General features: G+C 41.4%; 1 protein-coding gene across 2 annotated transcripts in view; it reads right to left on the bottom strand.

The window, feature by feature from the left end:
• SLC35F4 (solute carrier family 35 member F4) overlaps positions 1 to 21,734 on the bottom strand; it is a 231,811-nt gene that overhangs the window by 2,013 nt on the left and 208,064 nt on the right. For both annotated transcript variants that reach the window (XM_032344319.1, XM_032344318.1), the window contains exons 3-7: positions 20,004 to 20,301; positions 14,985 to 15,204; positions 5,712 to 5,837; positions 3,705 to 3,893; positions 534 to 624 (exon numbers count right to left, since the gene is read on the bottom strand). In XM_032344319.1, the coding sequence (XP_032200210.1) occupies positions 534 to 624; positions 3,705 to 3,893; positions 5,712 to 5,837; positions 14,985 to 15,204; positions 20,004 to 20,221 (844 nt within the window). In that variant the 5' untranslated portion in view covers positions 20,222 to 20,301. The remainder of the gene's footprint in view (positions 1 to 533; positions 625 to 3,704; positions 3,894 to 5,711; positions 5,838 to 14,984; positions 15,205 to 20,003; positions 20,302 to 21,734) is intronic.

Here is a 21,734-nt window from a genome sequence, read left to right on the forward strand (position 1 = left end):
ACTTGCTCCATTGACACGTTTCACTATAAAGATCATCCTGGAAAAATACCCTCTCTTCTTGTTCCCAAAGTGAGCCCAATTGCTTTTTCCTGTACGTATTCCAGAGGGCCATCTGCTCGGCCCCCAGGAGAAGCTTCTGCCGCTCCCCACGGATAGTCTGATGGGGAGCCCACACCCTGAACGTTTCCTACACTTTCATTAGTGACGCTTACTTGAGAGCCCTCGGCTGGGATGCCTTTTGTTTCCACAGGACTTCCTCTAAAAATACCGCAAAATTAGGTTGTCAGGGAGATTACATGAAACCCAAATGATACATTTGGTATTTAATTCTAAAAGCACGACTGAGTAAAAACAGTGTTTATAGCTGTAAATTTTAAATCTGCTGCATAGTTATTCTGTTGTCTGCCACCTTCCCGATATTTAAAAACATCTTCCAAGGCAAGGGACATAATTCACAATTGTTCGAAGAAACCACTCAGGGTGTGAAAGGAACAGAGGCAAGAGATGGCGCACTTGTCAAATGCGACCCGTACCTGCATTTCCGGGGACGCTGAGCACGGTCCCAATGGAGATCAAGATTGGGTATGTCAGCACCACGCCGACATTCACCAGGATGTTGAAGGCTGAAAAACACAGGAGGATACAGAGGATGAAGGCAAACTGATCTGCTGGGCTCTTTCCTTCTTCACATAATAGAACCAGTGTTTTTGCTAAACCTGCCTTCTACACAGTCCGCATCTTTGGTCAATTAATCCTCTAATTTGGGAGCCAGATGCACGAGTTTCTCGATTGAAGTAGTCTATTCTCTTTTCTCCTCTGTCACCTTGGCTGCCTGATCTCTTGCCAGTTGGCTGGCAAAGGGCGTTTAGAACAAATCCAAAGCAGTGAAACAATCAATTCAGGACACTGCTTATTAGCACTATAAAGGCAGGCTGGGGCCAGCCAGAGGTCAGGAGCAGAGGACTGTTTGAAGTTTGGATTTTTTTCCCTTTGTTACTTTGTTGTATGACGCCATATTCCTGGATAATGAAAAGGCTCTCCTGTTACTGCCTAAACAAAGCTCTATCCAAGGATGGCCTATGCTGTTTTATTTCCTTTCCCTCGTGGTGAGCATCCTACAGGCAAATGAAAGTGTGTTCAATGTAATGCACTGAACCCCAGGGCTCTTTTCCACATCCTGATTTAATTCCACAGATTATTCAAGGGCAGGGCCACAGAACCAAAGGAAGGTATAACTAGATATATTTGAATTAATATTTTGGATCTTTTTAGTAAAATATAAAATAATCATCTACCCCCTACAAAAATGATCAAAAATACATGTTTTGGAAAGAAAAACTATGATAAAAAAAGAGAAACAATGATAAACTACATAGCATTATTTTATTTCATTTCATCTCAAGTAGGTTCCACACGGAATTTGGGTTTTGTGATGGTTCCTGGCTAGGTTGATTTTGGCCAGGAAATTGGACACTTTTAATCAGGATGTTTGGGTCTTAAGAGATCAGGACCTGAACTGAGACCAAAACTCTGATGCTTAACCCACTGAGCCACCCAGGTGCCCCTACATAGCATTATTTTAATGGATTTCAATTGTGTTTCTTTTAGGGGTTGTTTAGAGAGACAAATATTAACAACTAGGAATGGTCTTTAATTCAGAGAGATCTGTATGTAAATGATTCAACCATACTGCCTATATCTCTAAGGAACCAAAGATGGTTCTAGAACTACTCCAGGACAGTGTTTATTCTTCTACTGCTATTTATAATCCCTGCCTTAATTAAGCCCACTAACTTTGTTATCTGGAGTCACTTGTACTTGGTAGATAGAGACAGTGGGTTGAACTTTCATAAAACATGGGCTCTTTCATAATTATTGTACAATAGTGGTGGCAATCAAGGCAGAGGACCTTCCAAAGTTAATAATTGTTTTTCCTTCATGGCAGAGCTACAATGGGAATGACTATTCCAGCCCCTCAACTCTCTCCGTAGACTCAGGGAGTCAAATATGGCACACTCCAGCAAGTCACGAAGGTATTCAATCCTACACAGATTTTGCTAATCTCCTGTACTGCTCTTTTATCGGCTGAACTGGATTATTTCAGCAGATTGAAAGTACTGGTATTTGGGTGAGAACTGAGCCCTTCCCACTCAGCAAAAAACAGGTGGCTTCACTGAAATGTGTTGTCTGTTTTTAATTAGTTCTTTAGGTAGAACACTTACTCATTTTTCTGACAACCTAAGGACAAGGATATATAATTCAATATGCTATCTGTAGCATGAGGCCTCGCCCAAGTTTCAGTGGGACACAGACATATCAGGTGAATGGACCAAGCCAAGGGACATATGTTGGTGAAGGGCTACTTTGCTGTAAGCTGGAGATCATGCATACACAATTTTGACCAGGAAATTATCGAGGCACTTTTAATTAGGATGTTTGGGTCTTATGGAAACACTGCTATTGATTTCTACTCAATTAGCAGAGGTTATAAAAGGTCATAACTACATATCTTTCAACTTCAAAGTAGAATTCAAAGACCAACAATCAACATTTGATCCTTTTCTGGTCTCAGACCCCTGCCCCACCCCCTGCTTAGGGGCCTGGGGCAAAGTAGAGAAAAGATAACCCAAGGCTTCTGTGGGAATGAAAACCAGGCCAATGGTTTTCTCCGAGGAACTGCAAAGCTGCTTCGGATTATGCCACCTTGATAAAAGATCAGCTGAGGGTTGGCAGACATCCTGCAGGTCAAGTGTGGTGGGAAAATGGGGATCAGGCAGAGGGGGCTGTCCTTGGGAAGGGTGAAGACAGAGGAGCAGAATGAAAGTTATTTGGTTCTGAGTAAAGGGACATTGAGTCATGTAGCCGGTGCTGTTGTTCATAGGCTTGGAGATACAAGAGTGGGCTCATTATTTTTCAGGCTCCTTTTACAGTGGGTGACAGAAGCAGCACAGCTGGAAAGTCACAGTCCCCTGGTTGCTCAGGTGAAGCTGACCACCCTGAGTCTGGGGAATTTGGAGAGAGAACATTAAAAAGACTCCAGGTGATTTTTTCTTGGTCACCGACTAGGCACAACCTACTTAGCAGGGTGACCAAGTCCAGTTCTGCCTTCTCTTGCTTGCTGAGGGCTTCCTATCTTAAATTCATTCTCCATACACAGCCAGAGCTGGCTCACTAAAATGCAGATGGGAGCCTGTCACCTCTGCTTAAAGATTTTTAAATGGATTTACTCCCTTTAATGGGTTTCCAGCTCCTTCATGACCTGTTTCTTTCCAGAATGTCATTTCCTCCTTTCCTCCCTATTCTTCCTGCACTTGGTGCTCCAGCCATTTTGATCCACTTTGAGTACCTTGAATGTACCATCTCCTCTCTCCCTCTGCCTGGTGCACCATGCTATGCTGGAACACAGTGACATCATACAGTACAACATGAAGAATGGACAAGGCTGTTTGAAGCCCAGTGGTGATCAGAGTGGTCTAGGCCTCTAGCTCACACCTTACTTCATGAGAGATATACCAGTTGAACATCTCTGATCTATACAAGCAATAGCCTGCAAAGACCTTCTGACCATTAGCCAACCTTAAGTAAGTTCGGGAAACAGAAGACAAAGGTTCCCAAGGGAATAACCCTACTATGTTCATTTATCTAATCCAAGGAAAGGTCAAAAGTGATGTAGGGAATGGAAGGCAAAACCCAGGGCCACTTACCAGCCACAGCCCGGCCATCCACAGAGATAGCCCCACGGCAGAGCTGCAAATGATGACCAGTGCTCTACTTTGGTGAAATACAGGATGACCGGGGTGAAAGAGATGAAGATCAAATGAAGAAACCCAACGTGGAGACAAAGTGTGCTGCTTCACCGAAGTGGCACTTCCAAGAAACATCTTGAACAAGACCTTGGATTGGGAAAGAAACTCCTTAGCCACACAGTTAGAGACTTGGCTAGAGCAGCAAGGCAAGTTCTACACAATGAACTGACCCACTCAAAGTTTATCCTCTATTTCTTCTTACCCCACCGTCTCCATGACAGTAAATGGGCCATTGAGATAAGTAAGATACCCTGTTGTCTTTACATGAAACAGCAAATGCCATAAAATGAATTCCTTAACAATGTTGGAAACAACTGCAGGCACTGTGTTAACCACCATCAAGGATGGGTATAGGGTGAATGATAACTAAGCGTGTAGAACAAACCAGGAAAATCTAGGGTTGAGATGCCGTCAATTCTTCCCCTCAAGGATGGGATTCATTTTACCCATCTGACAGATACCAAAAACTAAACTAGACAGAGAGACAATCATTATGTTGTTGAGAGATGTAATAATGATGCCTTGGATTTATAAGCACTTTTCTCTCGGAGCTTAACTTATTTTCACAAATACTCTGTTTATTCTCCAGATTAAAAAAAATTTTTTTTTCTGGATATAAATCTGTGTACAGAAGAAGGTAGCAAGGAGTATGAATGGCCACATAAAGTCACGTTGGGCTGAGAAGGAGCCAGGGGTCTAGTTGATATGTTCTTAGGCTTTTATAACCCTTCTGCTTCCTATATTAATCCTCAAACAACATAGAACAAAGCAGATCTTTCCGACGGCGCACATTTGATTTTATGCGTGTCTGCAAAATGTTACTGCTCCCAGGATGAGTACATCTATGACATGGTCAGGAGAATTCTCTCGAAAGACGGCCATCCCAGTCACATAGCAATTCCATGTGTTGCTTTTAATTTCAACTGAACTTATTTTTTTTTCTCTTGAGAGACTGAATCAAGAGGAACTGACCACGTGCTGTTCTTCGGTCTCATTAGACACCTCAGAGAGCTTCATTTGGGGCCAGTTAGACACTAATTGGCAATTGAGTGAAAACTGTCAAGCCTGTCACAGAATCAGTGGGCCAGGAAATGTCAATATGGAAATAGACTCAGTGCCCTCGGAGCCGGAGCGCAGTGTTGGGTGAATAATCAGAACAGGCACCCAGGAGGGATGCGAAGGGCGTTTCCTGCTTTTCACAGAGCATTTTCTCATTGAAACACCAAGAGAGGTGAAAGTGGAACAGTGCCTTAGCTACCTCCTCAAAGCTGGCTCTCAAAAGTGGCAGCTCCAGCAGAGAACGGGTGGTAAGTACATAGTGCAGACCCAGAGTATCCATCAGAGAGGAAAGGAGGCCCTTCGTTTCACTAATAACAGGAGTTCCTGTGGCTTCGGGTTAATACATAGCAGTCAACTCACGAGTGACAGCTTCTTGTAATTTTTAACACCTCATTGGGTTAAGGTAATGACTGTAGGCAGTTAACATAAAGAACCTTAAAGAGAGGAGGGGGTCCTTCTCAGCCCCTGCTGCAACTGGTTGATGACCGTGGACAGGCAGAGGTGTGGAGCATGGGCTTTGGAGGTGGCCAGTCAGAATTTAAATCTTTCTATCACTTCCTGGCTGGATGCCCCTGGGCAAGTTACTAATCTTTTAAGCCTCAGTTTCTTCATCTGGAAAGTGGGGGTAAGTGCCTGTGCCTCAGAAAAGTTGAGTCAACACAGGTGAAAACTTCTGGCAAGTGCCCAGCATGTAGCAAGTACCCAGTAAATGGTACTTAGTCTTATTTAAACCATCTTTTTTTTTTTTTTTCCTCATGCCAAGACTTTCGTTGTCCTGGCTTCCTTTATTACTTGAGTTTAAGCTACGAATGACAGCCAATGACATTTTAAAAAGGCACAACATACCTTATATAATGCAGATGTAGAGGCTGAGCCCACTGCGAATGCCACACCTATGATCGAATCCGTATGGAAATTATCTGCATATGCCATCATGACGATGCCAGTAATGGCCATGATTGCAGCGACTATCTGTCAAATAGAATGCAAAGAGATTTAAAAAAACCCTGATGCCTCCATATCTCAGGGCAAGCAATTGAAGACTTCATGAGAGTTGCTAAATGCTTCCTCAAACCCAATTACCTCTCGTACATCTCTGTTTCAATGCAGGAAGGGTCAGTATTAACAAGAAATCAGTATGCTCATGAGACATCCAGACAGAGAATATAAAAGCTGCTCACATTCTAATTAAGGGCTAGTACTTGCAGTTTAATCTTTTAGCTCAACTTCTTAGAGATTAATATACATGTTGGTGAAATAAATTTAATAGGATTTCCTAATCCTCCAGAGCATTTTTATCTACAGTGTATTCTTTTGCTTCAAACAATTCAGCATACATTTTCATCAGCTCCTCAGATCAATGCATGATTTTGAAGATTGACACATAAACAGGACTTGATTAGGTAGACATAACATTGGTGCAGCTAAGAGACAAAATTTAGGCCAAGGGGAAAAAAGGAAAGTGTGCCATCTCTCCCAGTGATTTATAAGGAGGGAGTTGAGTTTGCACTGGCCATTGGTGTGTCAAATGGAAGCTAGCTCTTCCTTTGATTTACATGCAAATTAACCACAAAAAGATACACTTATCCCATTACTCTAGAGCGTTAACTGTATAAAGTGAAATATTCATCATTTGATTAAAATAATAATAGTTTAATATAAATTGATATGATCCTGGATCTATTCAAAACAGAGGTCCACTCCCTTAGTGAAATGCTGATTTGCACCTGTTTCTGAAATTATCTTGATCTGATTCCACTGGAAAACATTTCAAAGCTATAGTAAACAGTACAATGACAGCCCCTGGGATGGGGAACAATATGTCATTTCCTTGTGAAATAGTCTCACTGACTTTTTAACCAAGATGTATGTAACTTTGCAAGAAATATATAGGCACCTGGCGGTTAACTTTGTTAAGGTTCAGTTCTGAGTATTCCCAAATAAATCAATTCCTCCAAGATAGCTCTTCTGCATATGTGACTTTTTTTTGGCACCTCCGAATATTATTAGTGCATTATTTATTACAACAAAATGGAGCTCTTCAACATGTGACTGTAGACTCCCTCCAGGCCAGTGAAGAGTATGATAGCGATGACACATAGAATTTAGATGCTACTAAAGCAATTCTTTTGTTAATGACCACCAAAAGCAAGTGCACTGTTGGTTTCAGTCTTAGCTCCATACTAAACATCCTTTATGAAAAACAGCAGGAGTACTTGAGAACAGATGCTGACATGTCAGCAGTGAAAAACCGTCTTCATAAAGCGTTTTTCCAGGAGGCTGCTTGATGGGAGGCGTTTCTCTTGCTGAGTGAATATCATATTCTGTAAAGCTCCCAGGCATGTGTTCTAGTTAAGCTTCGCCTCTCACTAGAGGGAATAGAATCTAATACACACACCACGAGGTGTCAAGGAAATTTTCCAAACAAGAAGTAATAGACTCATAAATAAACATGGGGAGGGGGTTATCTAGACCTGGAAATTCTGTGAGGGCGATCATTTTCTTCAATTTGGGGACTTATAGTTCAGCCCAGGACCTGCAACGATCCTCTGAGCAGTCTGATTTCAGAGAAATGAAAAGGCACATTAGACACTGGCATTTTCTGATTTGCTTTCGTGTTTAAATAATGTTCATGGGTCAAAGTGTTCAGGTCCGCAAGCAGATTTCCCTCCTAAGACTGAGCTTGTAGGACAATTACGTTTGAATCAATATTTGTTTTCTTTCGGCCAAGTGTCAGTTGTGTTTTCTTGTTCAGATCAAGAAAGGGTTATTAGAATACAGTATTAATCATAATGAACTTTAACATGATTTACTGCTTCATATTTAAAATTATTAAAATTATTCTATAATACATAATATCTGGGTTTAGGCAGTTAGGCGTAATATAGAATTCTAGGTTTAGGGAACTGGGAAAACAAACAGTCTATCCAAAAAAAAAAAAAAAAAGGCAAAAGCAAGAGCGCTGTCTGGAAAGCAATGATCATTTAATACTATTACCCCCCAGGGTATGGCTTCAGTTAGAAGCACTTCCTTTTCGGAGTCAACATTTAGTAAAAATATATATGTGTATTATGTCTATTATAAATTCCCAAGATAGGAATTGGGTATGGACAAAGATTATAAATTTTATAGCAATTCAAAATTACAACTGCGATGAGCCTTTTAAAGAGCTCCATTACATTTTATATTCAAGTGCTTGTGGAAATATTAGCTGGACCACTTAAGTTGACATATCAATTATAGCAGGGTCTCCTCCAATTGCCTTCATGGAGAGGAGCGTTTTTCACATTGGGGGGCCAACAGTGTAGTTAGTTAAGTTCTCAAAGCATGAAAATCTGAATGTTTGAGATGTTAGAAAAATTCTTCTCTATGGTATAAACAGCAATTTATAGGTGTTATAGGTTTCCTGGGAGGAAAAGATAAGTTAAATTATTTTCCACATTTTTAATTTAAATTTCACAACTATCTAACAGAACAAATTTTCTGTGGTTCTGTTTTAAGACATGTTCGATGTGTTTCTTATCTACACAGCTGGAACTCAGGGAAGAGGGCTCAGTAATTCTAGGAAATGCAGGGAAATGGCTGTGGGTGGGTGGTGCGGGGGAGGCTTAGTGGAGTGGTCATTCAGATGATCCCAGAGTGGCTTTCCTTGGCACCACTGGCCAACTGCAGAGTAGATACTTTTTGAATTATCAGAAAACAAATAGTGTAAGCACAAATCTGAGTCACAGGTATTTTCAGAATTGATCAGTTACCGAGGAAGGATTCATAGTCTGTTCTTTTGAACAAAAAACACAAAATGATTCTTCTTGGGCTTGGGACATGGGACATGTGCCTGCCGGAATCCTGTGTGAAATCCTGGGTCAGAAGTGCTCCTATGTGCACACCTACACCTACATAGGGACAGCGCCCTGCCCCTCAAGTGCCTTTGAACACGTGAGCATCCAGATGAGGGATGCTTCTGCTGAGAAGACACCATCTCATGTGCCCTCTGTGGCTCTCCTCCCAACCTACACCAATTCCAGCCCTATAACCAACCAGAGTGTCTAAATAAGACAGAAGACTGACTCACCGCTGCCATTCCCCGAATCTGGTTTGGGTGAGCATGTTCGTAACCATAATGACCACAACAATGCCAAAGCCTAATTTTCAGCTTTGGGAAACCTCTCGGGCCTCTCATGTCATGGTGTGCCCACCTGGGGCAAGTACCCCGAGGAAGAGGATTTTGTTAGCTCATTTGCCCAGCATATCTCTTAAGGGACATTTCCTCCTGAGCCAGCTGCCTTCCTCCACAGGCTCAGCCCCCTCTGAGAGCCTCCTATCAACATTCAGAGCTAATCAGACGGGCACCATAAGGCTGGCTGAGTGTGTTCCTCAAGCCCAAAGATGGCTCTGGAGGTAAACATTCAGTAATGTCACTGTGCTATTGACCACATGTGACCCTGCATGAAAGCTAGGCTTCTGTCCCCTCTCAAAGGATTCATCTGTACACATAAAAGCTAGAGGAACATCTGGCTTTTGGCTGTTTTTCTTTTCTTGTCTCGTCGTTTATTAATTAATTAATTAATTAATTTATTTATTTTTTCCTCAGACCTTCAAAACCACAAGGGTCTGGCCCTTCTCTTGATCTCTGTGAGGGTTCACCAGCCTCATTACATTCACTGCTTCCCCCACTTACAAAATGGTGCCCAGAATTATTATTTGCGTAATGATACCAGCTCTTCTAGGGTCCAGCGTATTGAAGTGAACCTTTAATCGCTTCTCTTTCTAATCGCAACTGAAATAACTTTCCTTAATTTGCCTTAGTGAACAGTGTTTCTAAATTTGGGTGAGCATGGAGGAGCTCCCCTGACTCACAATGGATCCCTGAATAGCAAGTCTACAGCAGCCTCTAGCGTGGAGACCCTCAAAGGTACGCTGCTGGCAGGGCAGTACTCAAGTCCAAGACTAAATGTCCAGCTGAAGGTGGGATACACATTAATAGCTTGGCTGGTGAGAACTGCACTGATGATCATTCTTGTTCTCTTTGAGTTATTTAAATAGAGTCCATTTTCAAGGAAAACCAAGGCTATGCAGAATCCTTAAGCTTATGCACATGCTACATCTAAGGTTCCATGAAGGTGAACCATCTGTTTTCCTCAGATCCAGTGAAATTGGACAAGAGTTGAAGTGTGAGAAACGAAAGAAGTGGGCAGAGGACAGATTATAGCCATACGGATTGTGTGTGTGTGTGTGTGTGTGTGCGCGCAGAGGGTGCCGGGGGACAGACAGTTCGAACCAAGTTGTGCAGACCCCCAAACCAAGATTCTCACCCACCACCTCTCAACACACATCTATTTTTATGTGAATAAAATCCATCTGAAAATGATCTCCAAGGGAGACCAGGACAGAAAAGAGGGAAAGAACGGCCAGATGGAAAAACTAAAGGGTGTGCCTGGAGGATAGAGCAGATCTATTGATGGTATCTTGTTAAGGGGTTACGGATTCCCTTGCGGGGGGTAAAATTGGAGAGCATTCCACTTCAGCTTTCTCCCCCTGTATTCACGAATTTTTCTCTTGCCAGAGGGGACGATAAGGATGAATGCCAGTACCCATCCTCTGCTGCCTCCTCCAGGAAGCATGAAGGTTCTGGATAGAGGATTTTGCACGGCCCACGATTGCACAGTTACGACATAAATGTCAACCAAAGGCAGGGTGGAAACCAAAGTTTATCTCGACTCTTCTCTAATGCATAGTATTGGCACAAGTCAGTAACAGCCTAGCTCCAGTGTCCTGATGTAGGGCACTCTGGAGCCCAATTTGAATTCAGAGAAGTGCAGGTTAAGCAGCGAAGATTCCGTTTAACTGACATACCCTAGTCGGTCCGTGGTGGATCTTGGAAAGTGTCCAAAAGAGCCACAGTTTGGAGAGTTAGCTGCATAGGGACCCAATTACAGCTAGAAAAATATGTGCGTGTCAAGCCAAAGAGACACAAATTCATTTCCTAAATCTGCTAAGGAAGTTTGGGGTCTGCTGAACCATTCGCCACCCACCAATTGTCTTCCTCCACTCAAGCAAATTTAAAAATGAAAGAAATTTTCAATTAACAATTTAAAAAATAAAAGAGGGACAAGATCTAAAAGATGAGTTACTTTTCAGATTGGACTGCAATCAATACCAGCGACAGAGGAGAAAATCCCCAGCCAGTGGTTCATTTTCTTTGAAGAGAATTTTTTTTTTTTTTAATTAAGGGGCTTTTCAGGAATTGAAGAGCTCTAGCTAAACAAGACAGGATCTTGAAGATGGGAAAACACCCTACTTCAAAGCTGCAAGAGCTGGATTCTCACCAACATTTGTGCAATTTAAAAAAAAAAAAGGTCTTCTTAAAAAGTTTACTAATTTCCATGGGATGATCATATTATCAGCTGTAATCGACTACTCATGAAAGAGGTTTTAACACACCAATATTTACCAGTGAAGTGGCTGAAATGATTTTATGATAGCAAACTGAATGTACAACAAATTGCCTTTCCATCGATAATGCAATCAATATTCTAAGGACACAAATTATTAATGTTATTCATAAAACAGAATTTGTTTTCCATGAGAAATTACCTTGTGCCAACTGGGGCTCCAGAGAAACACATGTTAACTGATTTTATAACTTAAAGCATCCTTCCTTCTGTCTAGAGTGTCATTTGGATGTGAAAAATAGAAATAAGGAATGTGATCATCTTAAATGCGAGCATCCTTTGGGTCAAATGAAAATTACAATCCAAAAGCAATCTATCTCTAAACTTCTGAAGCCTGAGAGTGAGTAAAATATACAAATTGTAATCTGATGACCGAAAGCAGCACTTGAACTATTTAAAAACAAAACAAAACAAAACAAAAGACTAGTCCAAGTGAGGTGGCCTGCACAGGCACTGACTTGATCCCGTCTGGATGTAGGCAATGAAAATGGCATTTACATTGTCCGTGTTCTGTGAGCTCTCCTTTAATTTCTCAGATGACCCAATTACATATGTTCTCAATATGTCTCAGGAAAAAACAGAATTGCTGAGACTGTCAAAGGCAAAATGCTGAAGATGTTGTGGTTCTTTTCCTATCCCATGGCCTGATTACACGCATCGTCAAAATTATACCTTGATGTTCTTCTGGAACATGGCATTAAACACTTCCTCATGTTTCCCAGTAAGGAGCAAAGCATTTTGTGGTTTGTAAAAAGAAAACTATATGACTTCCACCATGCTTGACATTTATGTTACCATTTGCTATCTATGATGTCTTACATATGTACTTATTAACAAATATATACAACTCATTGGATATGTAATGATTTTTTTTTTCCCCTATTGGGTCTTACTACTTACGGATGCTGTAGTAGTTTTCTAAGGCTGCTGTCATGAATTACCACAAACTTGGTGACTGAAAACAACAGAAATTTATTCTCTCACAGTTCTGGAGACCCGAAGTTCAAATCCAGCAGAACCATGTTCCCAACAGCAGCTCTGAGAGAGAATACATTCCTTGACACCTCCAGGATCTGGGGGCCGTCCCAGGCTTCTTGGGTTTGTGGCCATGTCACTTCACTCTGATCTCTGTCTCTGCGCTCACATTGCCTTCTTCTCTTCTGTGTGTCTCTCCTGTGTGTGTCTCTTATAAGGGTATCTGCTATTGGAATTAGAGCCAACTAAATAATCTGGGATGATCTACTCTTTTCATCCTCCTTATGTTAATTATGTCTGCAAAGACCATTTTTCCACATAAGGTCACATTCACAGGGTCTGGGAATGAGGATGTGGACAACTTATTGGGGACCACCCTTCCACTAGAGATGCCAATTTCGAATAGTGATGGGTCTGTAGTCTCTAGGCAGATTTCCTTAATGTGTGATTTAAATAGAAGTTACACAGCTGAGTTTTTGTTGCTGTTGTTGTTTTTTAAATCTCAAGTAAACACTGAACCTCTTTTGATAGGACATTTTTGCAAGAGTAAGTACCCTGTTTAAATGCATTCATTCACTCTAATACAACTGATTTCTCATTGGTAAATCTAATAGTGAAGGTATTGATTCCCTTTTGGTATTCAGATGCCATTGAAAGGGCAGAAAAGCCCCTAAATCTCTTCTTTTTCCCTCTCTTCTGCAAGGCCTCTTCTAAATTCTCATGCGTAAATCCATGGTGATGGCAGATAGAAAAGAGAAAGATCTCATAAGCATGAATTTATGTAGTATATCCTCAAATATCACTTGAGTTTTATTTTGTCCCCTGCATTATTCTAGGTGCTACAGACAGAGGCAGAGCTGGCTTCATGGACATATGACCTTTGCAGATGCATAGGGTCCCATGATTAGAAGGGCCTTGCCCTTGGTTTCATGCTGTGCTGTTGCTGTGTTATTTAAGAAACAAAACAGTTCAACATAGGGGAAGGAAGGAAAAATACAATAAGATAAAAACAGAGAGGGAGGCAAATCATAAAAGACTCTTACTCTAGAGGAAACAGAAGAGTTGCTAGATTGGGGGCCCATGTGTGTGAAGGGGGATGGGTTAAATGTGATAGGCATTAAGGAGGGCAGTTTTTGTGATGAGCACTGAGTATTATATGCAACGATGAATCACTAAATTCTACTCCTGAAACCAATACTACACCATAAGTTAACTAACTTGAATTTATTTATGTATTTTTAAATTTAAATTCAATTAGCCAATGTATAGTATCTTATTCCTTTCTAACCACCTTGAATTTAGGTAAAAACTTGGGGGAAAAAATAAAGCTGCTTTAAAAATTAAAAAAAAAAATGGAGTGGTCCCTGTGTTTTCATTTAGCATTGGGCCCCACAAATTATGTAGCTAATCCTGAATGGAGCAGTAAGCAAATACAGGGATGGTCCCTGCTCTCAAGGACCGGTCAGGGTACCTGATGGTAAGCAGTCAGTACCAGTGTTCTCCATATAAAAACATTAAACCTTTTAGTTGGCAAATCTAAGTTAGATGGTGGAGAGTGTGGTACCACAACTGGGTATGGTAATGGATCATGGCCTGGTTCAGGGTTTTTCATCTTGTCTTCTACCATAGCTTTCTACTTCTTGTTCGTGTCAGGCTTCAGTTCTAAATTTCCGAGCAACATCTCCCAAGATACAACCAGAATTTCCTATTAAAAAAAAGTTTTAAGGGTTAATGGCTGTCATCAACTCTCTCTCTAGTATTCATTTCAGCATTTAAGGGGCCAGAGACCTGATATCATTGTAACAGGAACAATATTTTGATAGAAAAATATGTTTCAAATCCAGTCTTGGACTTCTCTTTCAGAGAACAGTAAGTGTGTGATGTTTATCTTCTGGGAAAAGCTTTCCATTTATACCTTTTTCTAAAGAATTATGTTCTCAATATTTTCATCACGGTGGCGTGCCGTGCCAAGTTAAACGAATGAGATCTGGCTCCTTAGAGCTGCATGGGTTTCAATCAATCTAACCTAGAACAAGAATACAAAATGATTTTTTTTTTTCAAATCCATATTACTTCTGAAAGGAATAAACTCAGAACTGAAGTGGCTGGTGGAAGTTTAATATGGTTCAATTAAGGATTTGTTACCCCAAAGTACAAATTGTTGCTTTTCGTTCCATTTCTAGATTAGTCACCCAAGATACAGAGCCACTTTTAACAGCATTGTGCCATTACCAGTGACTTTAATTACTGTTTGGGAACCTTATCTACTTACACCAATGTTAATTAAATCCATCTTGGGGTTGGGGGGAGGGAAACCATGAGGGAGTTGTCCCAACATATGTTGATTGAAAAAAAAAATCATAACCTTTAAGGTGGCTAATTTTCTCAGACCCTTCTTTCCTGAGGACAGAAGGAGTTGATCACACCATTAATTCTAAAAAAAGAACTTATTTTCCCTGGTCTGTTTTTGGGCCTCCTGTTGAAATCAGCTGACTGCCCAAGGGAGAGCCTTTCTTTATCCTTTCATGATATTGTAATTGCCTGCGTGTCCTAATGCATCTTCAATTTCCAACTTGTACTCAGAACCAATGGGGAAAGTTTGACAGAAATTCCATGAAACAGAGGAGCTCTCCTGATGCCAAGGATTTACGATTATAGGCGGCCTCACACATCGAATCAAGTGTGCCATTACCCTCACTCCCATGAACCTGTCTTTCAGCACGATCCACGACAGCAAGAAGACAAAGGCTTTGTTACAACAGAACAGAGCAGAGACATCCGTGGCTGTCAGCTTCTTTAAAGCCAGTAAATACAGGTAATTAGTCAAAGTCCATAGAATAGAAAAGGGAGCAGTTCTTTTAAGAAAGAGCTTCAATGTCAGACCGTCTTCACCAAAAATCCGGCTGCATTCCCTAGGAAAGAAAAAGAGGTTAATTGTCAGGTACTAATTGTGACACATTTTGGGTTGTCTAACTCTTGACAGACATTTTCTGGTAAAAACACAAACACTCAACACCCATTGTTCATCGGTCAAACTTACTTACTTGCTTACCCAGGGCTCCCACCTATGGAGCACAACGGGGGGCAAAGGGCTCCATGGACAAGAGCCCACGTCCCCCACGTGCAGAGCTAGGCCCTTTCCTACCTAGATATTCTCTCAAGATGGCTGGGGCAGCCAGTCTGCTGCTGCTGAACATTCTCAGAGAAGTCTGGAGAAATACAGAAATGAGTAGTTACTAGGATTACCAGCTATTAGACAAGAGAGAAGACTCTTTCTCAAGGGGGTGACTACAACAGGACCAAGAGTGCTGCGACTGTGTGAACAGGTAGAGACAGCTTGCAAACCCACAAACTGTGGAGAGCCACACAGTTGGGGATTTGATTTTTCCTAAGGGGCAAGACCTCTTTTTAATGTATCTGCCCAGTTGACTAATTTGTTTTCCTTTAGCATTTCTAAGACAGGAAAAAAAAAAAAAATGACGAAAGATTCTGTGATGACCCCAAACTGGTAAAACAAATAAATTAAAAAAATCAAACTCAGGTTGTATGTATATACATACATTTGGTTGCTTTGGAGGAATTATCTGAATTTATTGTGTAAAAATAATCACTTCGGTTAAATGTTTGCTTTGTTTGATTTCTGACTAAGCTGATTATTTAACCAAAGGTGCCATTTTATTTTATTAAAGATTTTTATTTATTCATTTGACAGAGAGAGAGAGAGAGAGAATAAGCAGGGAGAGCAGCAGGCAGAAAGAGGGAGAAGAAGGCTCCCCACTGAGCAAGGAGCCTGCTGTGGGGCTCAATCCTAGGACCCTGGGATCATGACCTGAGCCAAAAGCAGATGCTTAACAAACTGAGCCACTCAGGTGCCCTCAAGGGGCCATTTTAATAAAAATGTTCAAACTAGTGATACAGACAGGCAATAATGATGTGATAAAATAACAGTGTTTGTCTGACTATGGACTGAAAACAGGCTCACCACTGGGATAACTCAGCTTTATTTTTCTCCACGCAGTTGTTCATGAACATCCAGGCATTTACTGGGCAACTATCCTGTGCTAAGCTGTGTATTTTCAAGAGTAGTAAAACTACCTTGTTGAAAGCAACAAGCTACTGATGTTTGCATGGTTATAATGAAATCTACATGGTTCTAGCTAGTACTAGCACCATTTCTCCTCCGGCTACATGGTTCTAGCTAGTACTAGCACCATTTCTCCTCCGGCTTTTTCTGAAAAGAAACAATTGTGCCTCAAAGTTTTACAAACCAAAATCATCTCTAGCCAATGTTTGCCCCAGCATCTGAAGCAACTTACCCTATGGAGGGCCACATGGAGGGAGGGAGTGACAAAGTGGTGAGGCTTTAAGCACAGGAGTATGGCCTTCAATGTCAAGTCTCACGGAAAACATTGCATCCAAGCAGCTGAGAATGCTGGGAATTGTAAGCCAGCGAATCCCAGGAGGTTAAAAATGCATAATGCACACATAGAAACCTGTGTAACAGTTTTACTTTTGATGCGGGAGACAACTAAAACAGAAGGATTTTTGTAAAATAAAAATGCAACTTCCCAAAAGTAATTTTTAAACTGAAAGAGGCAAAATCCAAAAAGGGGTAAGATAACCTAAAAACAAAGTATTTTATAAAGTAAACAGAAATCACACCTGCTCAGGGAAATGGAGGGGCATCTCTTAAGCCCCACAGCCATGGAGAGACACTGAATCAGAGCCACATACATACCAAGCAGCAGTTGGCACAAGGGATCCTATCTCTCTGTCCTCACAAAGGGATCTGCTCTGTGAGAAAGTCAGCCAGGCAGAGCTGGAGCTGCTAGTCACAGGCTCATCCTGACATCTACAAGTGCTAAATGGCTTTTGAGATACACATTGATGAAGAAACACAACAAACACATTTCTAAGGAAAGGACTTCTTTTCATATCGCTGGCCCTGGCCAGGGAGGGTTCTTCCTTCCCAGAGCCCACTGTCATGCTGGGTTGAGTGCTCTCAAGCAAAGACTTTGAATGCAGGAGAGCACACATTCTCGCAGGAAGGCACAGTGACAGGGAGAGTTTTCTTCCCCAGTGTGGGGGGAGGGGCAGAGACTATCCTCCCCCACCCACCATGTTGGCTTCCTTATTGGTCCCCTCTTTTTCCCTTCTCTGCCTATCAATCTTCTCCCTGTTTGTCCCTGCCATAGCAGAACTTAAAAATGCTCTCCATTCCAATGCCTGGTCACGGGTGTAGGACCTTATGTTATTTAAGCATTAAGTGCTCAGAAATGTGAAAATTCAGAGAAAGATAGGATGTCTATAGATGAGCAAGTAACACTGAGTCTCTCCTTGGGATGATGAGATCAGAATTTCTAGGCATTAGGCACTGACAGGTGGCAAATTTGGACAGAAGTTAGAAGCTAGGGACACTAGTAAATTAATTATGCTCAACACTGGGGCACCTAGGTGGCTCCATCATTCAAGCGTCTGTCTCTTGATTTCGGCTCAGGTCATGATGTTAGTGATAAGAAAAAGAACTGAAAATTCTTTCATACCATTCAAGAGAAAAGAAGAAAATAGTCAGAGGATCTGATGCTATGGGACAAATTCTGTTTCCAGTCTTACATACTAACTCTCTTCTCCCCCTTGTTCTGCCGCGAGAGCTCCAGGAAGTGCCTTCTTGGCAGATGGTGTTAATGAGTCTACAAGGAAAATAAGATGAAGGATCTCAGAATTTTCTGGCAATGTTTACCTCTCCTATGGAGGGGCCCTCTGGAGAATATTCCTTTCAAAGACCATGTTTTCTGCTTGACAATAACAGCTCTTTGATTTGGTTTCAGACATGGCCAACTTCAACCAACTTGCACTAACAGGTGGAGGTGTCTTGCCCAATCACAGGTTTCGATAAATTCGGAGTTAGTCAGACATAAGGGATGTGGTGGAGATTAAGTTGATTCCCGAAACAACATTTCTGTTAGCAGCAACCTCTTGTAAATGTCTTATCTTAAATAAAGCCAACTTGGCATGCTTTGAGGTGTTCTGAGGTACAACCTCCCATACTAAACTCTTGTTTTTATCAGCATGTGTATCTAAACCACAGGAGCATTGGAGTAGAACATACAAGCTATGGATAAGCCATTTTCAAACAGGGAGAATTTTAGTTTGATATTCTTGTTCCCTGAAATTGCTTATGAAATATTGTTATTAAAAAAGACCTTGTGTCCCAACTTCATGTCTATTTGATGGGAATCAAATACGAAGTATCCTTAGCAATTACAAACAGGTATAAGGCTTATTTCTGTCCTCCAAACCAGAAAACATTTATTACTTTTATATAGATTTTGCTTAATTTTAATTGAATAGTCATGGATACCGTGGAAAATCAGCACACAGTGTGACTTTAATATTTTTGGCTGCTTCTAAGCTGGTGAAAGAAAGTAGAAGTTGAAAATAGACTCTTTGCAGTTTGTTAAGTTTTTAAGAATACTCTGTTAATGCACATCTTTTCAGGAAGTATGGGGCAAGAAAGAAAGGTGATTTTGGCTTCTCCAAGATGAGTTTGTTGTCATTCTGCCAAGGAACAGTAAGTGGGTATAGAGAATTGTCCCTTTCCCACTGCCATCCACTGAGGTCTTGACTACTGTTTTGTCTCCATGATTAGAGTGACTGTCCTGGAAGTTATTCCTTCCCTCTAGGCCTTTCCTCTTTGAGAAGCTGTCTGTCAGCAAAGGTTCTTTGACCCAAATGCTGCCTTTTGCCTTCATCGAGTGCTGGGCAAGACTGGTCCTGCCAGCTTCCTGAGCTCTCTAAGATGGGGCTACAGAAGCCAAGTTTAGCACAGAACAACTACTAGAACCGTGGCACTACCAAGTTCATACCTGGTGAACCAATAGTGAAAGTCCCATGTGCTCCCAACCAGCAAAGAACAGCATCTTCTAAACCTCAGGGCTGGCCTGCCTGGGTGGCTCAGCTGGTGGAGCATCAACTCTTGGTTTTGGCTGAGATCATGGTCTCAGGTCATAAGATCGAGATCTGTGCCAGGCTCCCTGAGTCAGACTCTCCACTCAGTAGGGAGTCTGCTTGAAATTCTCTCTCCCTCTGCCTACCACCTCCCAACCCTGGCCAAAAATAAATAAACAAATAATCTTTAAACCATTAGGGCCAAACTTCCTTTTTTTGTGAAACCAGATCATTTTATCTGCTTAGTACCACAGTGTCCCAAATATTGAGCAAATATTTTTGTAACAATTAATCTTATGAAGACATGTTCTTTTCTGGGCTTGAGCCACTGGGGTATTCCCTTAAAGCATGACTTTCAGAGATAATTCTTGATTTAAATCTGGATCCTGTTATTTAGACCTGTGTGACCTTGGACAAGTCATTCAGCTTTTCTAAACTTGTTTCCTCTTGTGTTAACATAAGAATAATAACACTGCCTTAAAAGATACATGTTACCAGCAGTGATGATGAATTAAGATAAGATCTACAAAAGCACCAGCACAGTGCCTGGCATGTGACAGACATTCAATAATTTTGTGCTGGGGGGGGTGGGGGGGGGAGCTGATTCTCTTTCTTAGTGCTCATGTATTCATTACCAACCTTAGATCCTGGCTTTCCACACTCCCCTAGTCAACTCAGTTCATCATGCCACAGAGAAGAAATTATGCAGTTTCATAAAATTATTTTAAAACATCTTGCACTGGCCCTTTAACATGAAACCTACCTGAACTTTTTCATCGGAGATTGTTTTTCTTGAGCGGTGGCCAGATGACCGGAATAATAGACTGGGAAAAACATAATGTTCCAGTTTGTTGAAAACCAAGTCATGAAAAATGGACAGTAGAAGTTCTTGTAAGTAATTTTTACAATCTGTGTGGTTCCAACCCAAGACGATGACACTGACAAGATGATCAAGAGTCCCCAGACAGCCTTCAGAACCATGGACGTGCAAGACTGGCAGCGAGCCTTGATTCTGTTTTCTTGGCTGCTGTTCTCAGGATGAGTCTGTGTTCCATCATCCCCTGAGAACAGGAGAGGAATACAGATGTGTGGAAATCAGGTTATAGGACAGCAACCAAAGAGGCAGACAGTAGTATCATCAGGGTTTTGCTTTTTTACCATCATTTAAAGGGATTAACTCTGGCTCCCTTTCTCTCCTGAATCTTTGCTCTATAAGGTACAGTATGGATCTTGACCCCCACCCGTTGTTAAGGCCACGACAATGCTCATGAACTTGGTGGATGCTGTGCTGTTCTTCCAGGTACTCTAATCACTTCTTCATGAAAGCATTACATATCTCAGCTCCAAAGACTTCAACTTGGCCACATGACCTGCTTGGTCTAATCAAACATGAACAGAGAGATGTGAAGTAGGCTGCCTCCCAGGAGAACTTTAAGGGCATCACAAGGTCCCATTAACCTCTCTTGCTCATCTTCTCTGTCATTAGAATAGAAAAAGCCAAATAGGAGTTGCCCTTTTAGTCTCTGTGGGGGAATGAGCAGAGCCCAGCCAAAGCAGCCCTGTATCCGCTGACATGAAAAGTAAGTGAGAAATAAGTATTTGTTGTTATACTCTACCAAGGTGCGCCCTCCCCCACCCCCCCGCCACTGAAACTGCAGCAAAGCTGACTATTAAATTGAAAAGCACTATGTCCCAAGAACAGGGCAAATCCTGACTACACAAAGTCATTTCCCATCTTGGAGCAAATTACAATTTAATGTATTTCTGGGAGCACAATGAGTTCTGCTTTGTATTTTTACATTTACTAAGAAAATTTAGTAGCATTTTTTTTTACATTAAAAATAGTCAAAATTCTCTAAAAGTGACAATCATAAAGGACTTCTTTCTTGATAGAGAAACAAATTCAACACAATAAATTTATGCACTTGTTGGGAGGTTAAAAGGGAGAAGTCACTGAGTCCCCAAGCTGAGATCCCAGGTGTTAGAATACCAAGGGAAGGGAGACAGAATTGTCTGCAAGTTCTCTCCTGTCTCCAAGCACCTCCTTTGAGCACAGGGTTTGTCCAAGGAGTTAAGAAAGTGGTATAGGCTGCAGATTATAAGTGGTAGCGGATGGGTTTCTTACTTTCTCTCTCTAGAACCTACTCTCTCTCCCACTAAATGTGGTCCTATTGCTTAATAAGCCAGATATGACCACCCCCTGGGGTAAAAACTTTCATCCAGGTAATGCTTTCTAATATAATTATTTGGGAGGGGAGTAACAAGCCTTGAGGGTGAATTCTGAATTGGGGAATATAAACCGAGCAATGACAAACACAGCAATTACTGTATGACTTCAAAGTCTTCTGAACGGTACTGGATTCTCAGGGCCTACGCCTCTAGAAGATGAAAACTGGTCTTCTTTGATTTATGTGTTCAGCAAAATCTTATAGAGATCACCAGGAGCTAGTTAGCTATTTGGGTCCTAAGAGTTCAAAGATGAAAGACCTGAGCT

Source organism: Mustela erminea, chromosome 5, assembly GCF_009829155.1.
Source record: "Mustela erminea isolate mMusErm1 chromosome 5, mMusErm1.Pri, whole genome shotgun sequence".
NCBI lineage: Eukaryota > Metazoa > Chordata > Mammalia > Carnivora > Mustelidae > Mustela > Mustela erminea.